Genomic DNA, 10,798 nt, shown 5'->3' on the forward strand with positions numbered 1-10,798 from the left:
TAAGATAAAAAAACAAATAAAACTACATACAGCAACCTTGTGTTGTGTAGGTGCCTATGATGTCAGTCCTGGGCCCTGCCTGCTCCCTCAAATATCCCTGCTTTGCTCCTTTCTATATATAGGGTGCCAATATTCTGCATGTGCAAATAACATTAGGTCCATAAATTGCTATATAGCCTGTAGTCAACACACAAAACAGTGGCCATTTGTTGTTGACAAAGGACAGCTGGACGTAGAAAGGGCCCCATTCCCTTCAGGAGCTGAGGGCCTCAATCCGGCCCTGCCCTGCCCGCCTCCTGCGCAGGGAGTTCCGCAGGTGAACTCTGCGCCTCCTGCAGAGGTCTCGGGCCAGCGAAGGGTTAAGGACGGGGCGGGAGGACCCAGGCGTCCGAGGGGCGGGGCTCCGGCGGGGGCGGCGGCAGACGAGCGGGCATGGCGGCGGCGGCGGGGGCGGCGCTGGGGCGGGGGGCGCTCCGACGAGGGCTGCTGGGTCGGCTGCAGCAGGTACGGGGCGCCGGACGCCTGGGTCCTCCTCCCGCCCCGTCGGGGCTCTCTCCCCCTGGGTCTTTCTTTCCTCCCGGGCGGAGGGGGGCACCAAGGTCGCCCCCTCCCGGCAGCCGGGGGTCCCCGCTGCTCCAGACCGGGGGGGGGAGAGACCCTCCTCACTTGGGGGGGCGACGTGGGTGGTCTGCCTTTCACTCTCGACGGGAAGCGCCTCTAACTCTCTCTCTCTCTCTCTCTCCGCCCCCCCCCCCGAGGGAGACCTGGGCGGCTGCAGCGCCTCCAGCGGCGGACGGGAGGGGGCGCGCACGGGCACGCGCGCGGGGAAGCGGGGGCGCGCGAGGCTCATTGGTTGCATCTCTCCTGCACGGAGTTCGAGGCGACCTGGGTGGTCCTCTTCCTCTTCCTCTTCCTCTTCCTCTTCCTCTTCCTCTTCCTCTTCCTCTTCCTCTTCCTCCTCACAACAGCCCTGCGAGGTGGGCTCGCTCCCAGCCCGGCCCTCTCGCCCGCACAACAACCCTGCCAGGCAGAGGTGTCCACTTTCCCCCATTTTTTAATTTATTTTTAAAATATTTTGTATTAAATTTAATATATAAATTATAGTACAAACCACAATATTTCATCACCTAGACCTCTGATGATCCACCATTTTCACCACTTCTTATGCATTTCTTAAGTTCATATTGCCTTTAATTATCTTAACTAATCATCCTCCCCTTTCTCCATTTTTGCAATACTTCCAATAATTCTCCTCACAAAACTTCTTGCAAACCTACAAATGTCGTCTGATCATCACAGTTACTTTTCAAATAGTCTGTAAATTTACTCCAGTCTTCTGTGAATTTCTGGTCCTGCAGATTTCGAATCCTTCCTGTTAGTTTATCTAGCTCTGCATAGTCCATTAATTTCATCCTCCATTCTTCTTTTGTCAGTAATTCTTCTTGCTTCCATTTTTGTGCCAATAATATTCTTGCTGCTGTTGTTGCATAAAAAAACAACTTACACCCCCCCCCTTTTTTAAGGGAAATTCCCTTATTCCAAATAGGACTCCTTGCAAGAATAGGGAAAAGTTGACAGCTATGCTGCGAGGTGGGCTAGGCGAGAGGAAGCACCTGCCCCCCCCCATGGGGGGATCTGCACCCTGGTCCGGCGCTCTAACCACTAGGCCACCGCTGCCCCACGTGGGAAAGCAGTTTGGGCTGCGGGGTTCTGGCAGGGGGTCTCACCCAGCCCCTGTCTGGAAGGAGGGTCTTCAGGGAGTGAGCCCAGGCCCCTCTGCAGGCAAAGGAGGTGTCCCCCCCCCAACGGACCTCTTAGAAAGGCAACCAAAGGCTCAGAAAAGGCAAGAAAACTACTGTGCCAGAGTGGATAGGATTGAAATCAAATCGGTTTAAATCACTAGTCGGTAAGACTTGATTTCAATAATTCTTTTACAGAAAGACTCCTTCTTGCTGGTATAATCTTAATATTTACAACCCAAGGAAGGTTTCATTTTTGGAATAATAAAATTTCAGAGTAGTTTTTCCAGTTATATCCAAAATTACTGTTTTGGTTGTACTATTAGAAATACAAAGACAGAGAATTATGAAATTATTGTGAGGTTTAATAAGTTAACTGTTTAGATTTGAACAGCTTTTCTGCTGTACTTTATCGGAAGGAGAAAAATAATAATTCCCTTAATAACAATTTGTTTAACTAAAACAATAACATTATAGCAGATGTATCCACGTTTGTTAACTGATGTGGTTAAACCATTTTTAAAAAACACAACAACAACCTTAGACTGAGTCTTAGCACACACGAAAAACTTAAAACAAATCCTTATTTCCTGGTGAATAGCCTTTGGACTATAATGTAATTTAAATAGAAAATCTTTGGAAAGGTTTTTCCTCCAAAAGCATTTTATTTTAAAAATCCAATTTAAATTTTAAAAATCCATTTTTTTTTAAAAAAAATCATTTTGATCCATCCTGTGCTGTGCAGAGTGGTGGTGGTGGTGGTGGGGAGGCTAGACTGAGAATGTGGGGTGCTCCCCCTCCGCCAGATAGGGAGGGGCCTCCCAGCCTCCCTAGCCCTTAGCAGGAAGGCTTGGCGCTGCCCTCCCTCCAGAGACTGGCAAGGTCTTTGCCCATGGCAGCTGATGCCCCCCCTGTCTGCCCGCAGCCGAGGGCGTTTGTGGCCACCCAAGGGCCCCCCGGCGGGGAGGTGGAGAAGGCCCAGCGAGCGGCCGAGGGGTCCGGCCCCACCATCTTCAGCAAGATCCTGGACGGCTCCATCCCTGCCAACATCATATACCAGGACGACCAGGTGGGTATGGGGGGGGGGGCAGGGGCTGGGATTGTGCCAGGCTGGCGTGCCACAACCATTTTTTCCTCTTTCTCACTCTCTCTTTGAAATATTTTTTATTGGTTTTTACAGGAACCAATTTAAAATAATGAAAAGGAATTTTTTTTACTATATCCACATAAGAGATTCTCTTAATCTCGTGACTCCCCCCCCTTAAAATACTTTTTCCAAGACTACATATCATTACGTTCTCCGCAGTTTTTACCTCTCTAAATTATCCATGTCTTTCATTTCTTTACAAGTTATTTTATTTTTAATATGATATTTATTAAATTTCCATTTTGTATTAATTAAATACATTCTTATTTTTTCTTATTTGCTCAAATGAGCTGTCGACCTCCCTCCCTCCCACCCACCTCATGGTTACCTTAATTCTTTTATACATCATAGCATTTGTACTTTTTCCTGTTTACATTTCGTCCATATCAGTTGTCATATTTTGAAATAAATATGTAAAAACATTCCAAAAAGAGTGGGGTGAATTCATACAACATTTGAAGGACAATTGCAAGCAATTAACAACACTAGCAGGAATGACTTAAGAAGATTTGTAAAGTTTCTGGTAAATACCTTTTTACAAGTTATTTTCAAAGTGCAGCTAATGTTTTTATTTGTTTGCAATGGTCTCCTAAATAAGTTATGAATTTTTGCCCATTCTTTTTTAAAGTCTTTATCTTCTTGAATCTCAAGTTTCCCGGTCACTTTTGCCATTTCAGCATAGTTTGGTAGAACCATTTTTTTCCAAGTTGCCCAGCTTCACACTCTGAACATTCAAAAAAATACTAATACTAGTACTAATTAGTACCCAGCCAGATGGGTGGGATATTAATAATAAATTATTATACTAATACTAATAATACTGATAATATATTTATACCCAGCCCATCTGGGTGGCTTCCAACAAAAGTTTAAAAATACATTAATGTCATGGCACCTTTCCCTGCCCCTCTGGGGTCAGGCAAAGGAGGCCTGGCACCGGGCACTTGAGGGTCCTGGGCACCCCTCCCTCCCGCCCACGGGGCTCCTGACTCTGCCCCCCCCCTTCTCCGCAGTGCGTGGCCTTCCGAGACGTGGCCCCCCAGGCTCCGGTGCACTTCCTGGTGATCCCCCGGCGCCCCATCCCCCGCATCAGCCGCGTGGCAGAGAGCGATGCCCAGGTGAGCGAGGGCAAGGCCAAGGGCACCCCGGTTCTGCCCCAAGGGGGGTGGGGGTGGGTCAGCCCTGCTCAAAGGGGGGAGGGGGGAGAGGATCAATAGGGAACTGGCGTTCAGAGATTTGGGGGGGGGGGACCAGAAACCCTCAATCATGGCACAGAAGTGATAGGGCAGCTGTCTTGGAAATGATGGTTTCATTCAGGAGGAATGCCAGGTCATCTAAAAGGAGCCTGAGGGTTCTAGTCCTCATTAGAATCTCAAATTACTTGTCACAGTCTCTATTATGGCCGTATTCCAGAGGGAGCAGTAAAAAGTGTCCTGGGCGAGGTGCTTTTTCTCTCACTTGTGCCCTTTCTTTCCCATTTGTGGAAACTTCACATGTAGTTTCCTTGGGGCAGGGACCTGCCGTTGCAATTTATTTCCTTACGCTTCTGCCAAACGTCACTGGCACCAAGGGCCAGTGCCAGATATACCTATAAGCTAAACAGCTCTAGCTTAGGACCCCTCTCTCTTGGGGGCACCAAAAAAAATTTAAAGGGGAAAAAACTGGATGTCCATTTCCAAAATATAAGATAAAAAACAAATAAAATAAAACCTACATCCAGCAGCCGTGTTTTGTCTTGTGGAGGCTCCTGTGATGTAAGTCCTGGGCCCTGCCTGCTCCCTCAAACAGCACTGCTTTGCTCCTTTCTATATTTCACTATTCATATACTTCTTCTTAGTTGTATTTCAGTTCAACAATTACTTTGATAAAAGACATATTTTGTTATGTACAAATGGCTTTAGGTATCTATTATTATCTAATAGCAAATGCTATTAGGTCCTTAAATTACCATATCACATATATTCAACAAGCCTAACTCTGGCCCTGCCAAGGGCACATTATCAATGTGCCCCCAGCCCATTTTGTCCTTTATTTGAGGCTCCCTGTCGGTGGAATGCTCTCCCCAGGGAAATTCACCTGGCGCCCTCACTATACACCTTTAGGCGCCAGGCAAAAATGTTCCTTTTTAACCAGGCCTTTAGCTGATCTGATTTACACCCTATGCCCTTTTAAAATGTGTTTTTTGGTAGGCGGAAGCTATTGGGTTGTTGTTTTTATTTTTTATGTATTTTATAGTTTTATATCTTGATTTTATTCTGTGAAATGCCCTGAGACCTCCGGGTATAGGGCAGTATATAAATTCAATAAATAATAAGAATAGAGAATAAGAATTTATGTGGCTACAATATTTTTTTTAAGTGGAATGTATATAGAGAATACTTAAAAAAAATCTTGTGATGACATAAATTCTGTGCCAGGTTTGGATGGATTTTCTGCATGAATTGCGTGATAGTTGCAGAGCCAAAACGATAAGAGTATTTAGGAGACATGAATCTCAGTGCGCAGTGGAAGGAAACTTAGGAACCACAGTGGGGAGATCAGAAGTCATACTGGAATTAGTGAAGAATTAACTCACTTCTGGATGTCAAAAGTGTAAACTCTTTTTCAGATTACTTTTGGTTGAATACTACATACAGTGGTACCTCGAGTTAAGAACTTAATTCGTTCTGGAGGCCCGTTCTTAACCTGAAACTGTTCTTAACTTGAGGTACCACTTTAGCTAATGGGGCCTCCTGCCTTTCTGTTTTCATCCTGAAGCAAAGTTCTTAACCCGAGGTACTATTTCTGGGTTAGCGGAGTCTGTAACCTGAAGCGTCTGTAACCCGAGGTACCACTGTATTTGATGTGTTTTTCTTTGTTGTACTATGTTTTCTCTTTAAAAACCAACGAAGCATACACAGTGTTACCTCGGGTTACAGACGCTTCAGGTTACAGACTCTGCTAACCCAGAAATAGTGCTTCAGGTTAAGAACTTTGCTTCAGGATGAGAACAGAAATTGTGTGGCAGCAGTGGGAGGCCCCATTATCTAAAGTGGTACCTCAGGTTAAGAACAGTTTCAGGTTAAGAACGGACCTCCAGAACAAATTAAGTTCTTAGCCTGAGGTACCACTGTATATCTAAATATTTCTTATATATATAAAATAAAAATCAATAAATAATCAGAATAAGAATCTGCCTGCAACGCAGAGGGAGGGTGGGGGTCCCGCCTGGCCCTCTGGGTCTCAGAGTCACCCCTTGACCCCTTCCCCTCCCCTGTCCCCAGCTCCTGGGTCACCTGCTGCTGGTGGCCAGCCAGACAGCGAAGGCCGAGGGCCTGGAGGACGGCTACCGGGTGGGTGAGTAGCAGCCCAGAGTGCCAACCCCCTGCCCCCCACCCCGCGAAATCCTGCCCCTCTGCCCTGGGCTAGAGAGGGGGTTTGGTCCGCCCTGGAGGCTGGCGGGAATCCTGTGTGTATCCCTCTGGGTGGAGACTCTCTGGGCCATCCTCCTCCCGTGACCCCAGGATGCCTGAGTCCAGGAAGGGGCGCTGTGCCCCTCTGAATGCCTCTTGAGGGGGGCACCACCCCCCTGGAACAACCCTCGCTGGCAGCCCCAGCCCCCCTCCTCCTTTGACCTGGGCGACCACTGCATGCTGCCCCCTCTGCACAGCAGCCCTGCGAGGTAGACCAGGCGCAGAGAGAGGGCCTGGGTCTGCCAGGGGAGCCAGATTGTGGGGCCCTCTCCCTCCTCCTGGGCTGGGGCCCTTGCCTTGGGGCCCTGGGGCGCTTCTCCCCTGCGCTCTCCCTGCAGCATCAGAGCCCCCCCCCCCGCCAATCATTCTTCCACCCTTTCTTCTCTTCCAGTGATCAACGACGGGAAGCAGGGCGCCCAGTCCGTCTACCACCTCCACCTCCACGTTCTGGGCGGGCGTCAGATGGGCTGGCCCCCCGGCTGAGCCCCCAGACCCTCAGCTGGGCCGCAGGGGAGCCACCCTGGAATAAACGCAACAGCAGCCCGGTCGGCGTGGTCTTTGCTTTGTGTGGGTCCTGGGGGCGCCTGCTTTCCCCCTTTTAGGGACGGGTCCTTCTCCCTAGGGCAGCTGGGGCTTCATCTGGCTCACAGCTCCTGCTCTTCCCCCCAGAGAAGGGTGCAGAATCAGATAATGATGGCGCTGTGGAGTTGGGAGGGTCCTCAGTCCAACGCCAGCAGTGGGACTTAACAATCTTCCCTTCTGCTAGAGCACCCTTTGCCCGGATCTGATCCCACAGAGTCTCTGAGCTTAGGGAAACCAGAAAGCGACATTTATTGCAAGAATTGCATGCTGGATAGGAAAGATCCCCTCTTGCAATTGTTATAAGAAAAACCTGCTCCACTTCCCATCATGGGGTACCCAAGAGCCAGTCTAGAGTTCTTAAGTGGGTTCCCTATCGGTAGGAGAAAATAACAGAGGCCAAGCAGAGAATATTGAGAAGCAAAGCGGCTAGTAAGCCTGATCTTGATTAAACTGTTGCAACAGGGTCCCCAATCCCCACACACAGGAGGGAGGAGGAACCCAGAACACTGGTGTGCAAGCCTTTATATAGATTTTTGAAATTGCCTCCCCTGTAGCTCAAGGTTAAGGTAAAGGGACCCCTGACCGTTAGGTCCAGTCGTGGCCGACTCTGGGGTTGCGGCACTCATCTCGCTTTGCTGGCCGAGGGAGCTGGTGTACAGCTTCCGGGTCATGTGGCCAGCATGACTAAGCCGCTTCTGGCGAACCAGAGCAGCGCACGGAAACGCCGTTTACCTTCCCACCAGAGCGGTACCTATAGATCTACTTGCACTGGCATTCTTTCAAACTGCTAGGTTGGCAGGAGCAGGGACTGAGCAACGGGAGCTCACCCTGTCGCGGGGATTCGAACCACCGACCTTCTGATTTGCAAGACCTAGGCTCTATGGTTTAACCCACAGCGCCACCCGCTCAAGACCACCCCCCAAAACATCATGCATACATCACAGAAGGAGGCGGTCCCCAGCAGAAATTTGAGAGTGTTGCTTCTCTCCTTTCTGCCAGGATACCTGATAAGGCCTTACTTGGTTGCATTTTCTAGATAGCCTGGTCATTCCTTTGAGATGGTAAATACTTCCTGAACCTCTTACGCATATTGAGAGTGATACTTGCCAGGCTGTATTTCCAGGGAGGTGTAAGCAGCCCCTACAGTCCAAAGACCACTGGAAAGCTTTCCCCTTCTCCTTCCTCCTTGCAGAGAAATATTTGAGGTCCATTTGGGAGAGTCAAAATGGCTTCAGGATTGTTCTCCTGTACTATTTCAGACATGTGGCTTATATGTTTATGTACGAGTTTGCCTTGTCCATTTATGAACATTTAATTTATGTGTTTGGGACCTTAAATTCTTACAACATGTTCAAGGGAGATGCTGCTCCTGTGAGCCAGGCTTGCTCTTCCATCTCAGCCGGAGAGAGGCAAAGGACGTCTTTCTCCTCTCCCTCCCATGGCTTCAAATATCAAAGCCAAAGAGCAAAATATTAAAACTCATCCACCTTCCCTGGACTCCCCAAGGACCTCGAGTAGCAGCCTTTTCCTTGCCCCTCTCCAGGGATGCAAATATTTCCTTTTACCCCCTTGAGTGGTCTGCCTGCGGCTGCCCACCTGTCCCTACAGGTTCCCCTTGGCAATCTCATCCCGTCCCCAGGGGGCCACAAGAAGCCCCTTGGCCAGGATATGTGTCACCCCCCCAACACACCATGGAGCTTTCTCTCCCTTGATCTTTGAGCCTCCAGGTATTTTGGAGGTTTCCAAGTTCCTCCTGCAATTCCCTGCAAGGAGCAGATAGGAAAATAGGTCCCCTCATCTGAGAGGCAGCAGTCAAGACACAGAGCCCAGGACCACAAAGTCCGATTCCTTCTTGAAGGTGTCCTGGTCTGGTCCCCACATCTGAAAAGGAAAGTGTGGGGCTGGGAGTGAAACAGAAGAGGGGGGCCGAAAGGATTCAGGGCAGGAAGGGAAAGCTACCACCATTGTGAAGACTGATGGAGTGGGACCTGCCACTTGGAGAAAGGAGACCCCTGCATTTCTCTCTTGTAAAGATGGCGTGGGGAGGGGGCTTAGCCAGCGAAACTGACGGGCGGGGGGGGGGTGACGGCCAGGAACCGAGACAGCTTTGCAAAGGGGACTGGACATCTCCATGGAGGAGGAGGAGGAGGAGGAGGAGGAAGGCTGTCAATGGCTGTTAGCTCACGACAAGCCTCCAGGCGCAGGCGCAGTCTATCCCTGAATGCCAGTTCCCAGAGGCCTTTGCCAGAGGAGATTTTTGCCCTGCTTCTGGGCTTTTGCAGGCATCGGAGTGACCACCCTGGGAAGCGGGAGGCCGGGTTAGGTGGTCCCAAGTGGTCTGAATCGTCTTGGCTCATCCCCATTAAGGTCTGCTGCTTCTGGAGCTTCTCTCTCTGCAAGGCCTAGGAGCTGCCCAGTTTCCACTTCTGTGGGGCAAAGGTGCTGTTATGCCTTTGGCCAGCTGGGGGCACTGCATGCCCACCAAGTGAAATTCAGATCAGGTAAGCTCCCAGTCAGCAGGGCGATCTGAGAGGTGGCCTTGGGCCTCCCTGAGGAGCCACAGCACCCAGGGGTGCAGGCGTGAGATCAGAAGCGCAAAGCCAGACATCAGCCCCACCTGTGGGCAGACTTTTTGCAAACATTGTGGAATAAATCAAGCTGGGATGGCCAAAGTGGGTGGGTCCTTTTGCCCCCCTAGAGCTGTCACTCACCTCTGGGGAGGGTGCCAGTCTGGGCCTGTGCTGTGGGAATGCCCAGGGAACTCTTTTCTGGGTGTGCTGTCAGTTATTTGTCAGCCACAGTTGCCCCCAGACCCTCGCCTGAAGATCTGGGGGACTTCTCCATCCTGAACAGCAAGTCATTCAGCTGCTGCTGTCCTGCGGTTGCCAGAGGGGGTCCCTCTCCCTGTCCCACTCACAGGTGTGTTGCCACCTGGCTAGGGTAAAGGTAAAGGGACCCCTGACCATTAGGTCCAGTTGCGGACGACTCTAGGGTTGCGGCGCTCATTTCCCTTTGCTGGCCGAGGGAGCCGGTGTACAGTTTCCGGGTCATGTGGCCAGCAGGACTAAGCCGCTTCTGGCGAACCAGAGCAGCACATGGAAACACCATTTACCTTCCCACCGGAGCAGTACCTATTTATCCACTTGCACTTTGATGTGCTTTCGAACTGCTAGGTGGGCAGGAGGAGGGACTGAGCAACAGGAGCTCACCCCGTCACAGGGATTTGAACCGCCGACTTTTTGATCGGCAAGCCCTTGACTCGATGGTTTAGACCACAGCCCCACCTGGCTGTGTACACACACACAAAAATCTTTGCTCACAGCAAACGGTCCAAGAAATGTCAGTGAGGCAAAGGACCCCTTTGGGCGGAGGGAGGACAGCAGAGGCTGCTTCAGGCCAGCTTCATGACCAGAAGGCGAGGCCACCATCCGTCATGTGCATCTCACCAGGGTGAGGAGACCTGCCTTGCCTGCAGTGGCATAGTGGGGCACAGGGTGGTTGCCCTGGGCACAAAATTTGTTAGGGGCGCAAAATTTCAGTGCCCAGTGCTGCCTCAACACAGCTATGTAATTCCGTCACTGGGCTCTGTTGAAAACGGCTTCTCCAGGAAGAGACCTCTATAGACAACGGAAATACTTTTCTTATCTCTACTGCTATGATCTAGCAGTGGAATGCGCATGCGCACTCTGACCGTTTCCCTCCCTCCCACCCCACTTTGCATGGCCCCGAGCGCCGGCAACCTGCGCTACACCACTGCTTGCCCAGGGAGTCCTGCTCCCCTGCCCCAAGCTCAACATGGTGTTAGAAGGTGGATGGGAGTGGAAGGAGCTATCAGCTCAGTATGTGTCCTACACTGACCGGGGGGGGGGGCACCCCAC

At 50.5% G+C, this 10,798-nt stretch overlaps 1 protein-coding gene across 2 annotated transcripts; it reads left to right on the forward strand.

Annotated features, from left to right (window-relative positions):
• Window positions 1–403: 403 nt before the first annotated feature.
• Window positions 404–6,884, forward strand: HINT2 (histidine triad nucleotide binding protein 2). Of its 2 annotated transcripts, none has more exons than XM_083465619.1 (5): window positions 404–504; window positions 2,665–2,808; window positions 3,900–4,004; window positions 6,150–6,222; window positions 6,730–6,884. In XM_083465619.1, exons 1-5 carry the CDS (start codon window positions 433–435, stop codon window positions 6,819–6,821), a joined length of 486 nt encoding a protein of 161 aa, XP_083321745.1. In that variant the 5' UTR covers window positions 404–432; the 3' UTR covers window positions 6,822–6,884. The 2 variants fall into 2 exon arrangements, with proteins under 2 accessions (XP_083321745.1, XP_083321746.1); XM_083465620.1 differs by having other exon boundaries at window positions 418–504; window positions 6,150–6,218.
• The last annotated feature ends 3,914 nt before the right edge of the window (window positions 6,885–10,798 follow it).

Source organism: Podarcis liolepis, assembly GCF_965112155.1.
Source record: "Podarcis liolepis genome assembly, chromosome: 11".
In the NCBI taxonomy this organism is placed as follows: domain Eukaryota; kingdom Metazoa; phylum Chordata; class Lepidosauria; order Squamata; family Lacertidae; genus Podarcis; species Podarcis liolepis.

Bases quoted from the DNA above. Each gene is read 5' to 3' on its own strand.
- HINT2 (XM_083465619.1), top strand. From the start codon at position 433: ATGGCGGCGGCGGCGGGGGCGGCGCTGGGGCGGGGGGCGCTCCGACGA. The intron at 505-2,664 runs GTACGGGGCGCC...GTCTGCCCGCAG, and splicing joins TGCTGGGTCGGCTGCAGCAG to CCGAGGGCGTTTGTGGCCAC. The intron at 4,005-6,149 runs GTGAGCGAGGGC...CCCTGTCCCCAG, and splicing joins TGGCAGAGAGCGATGCCCAG to CTCCTGGGTCACCTGCTGCT.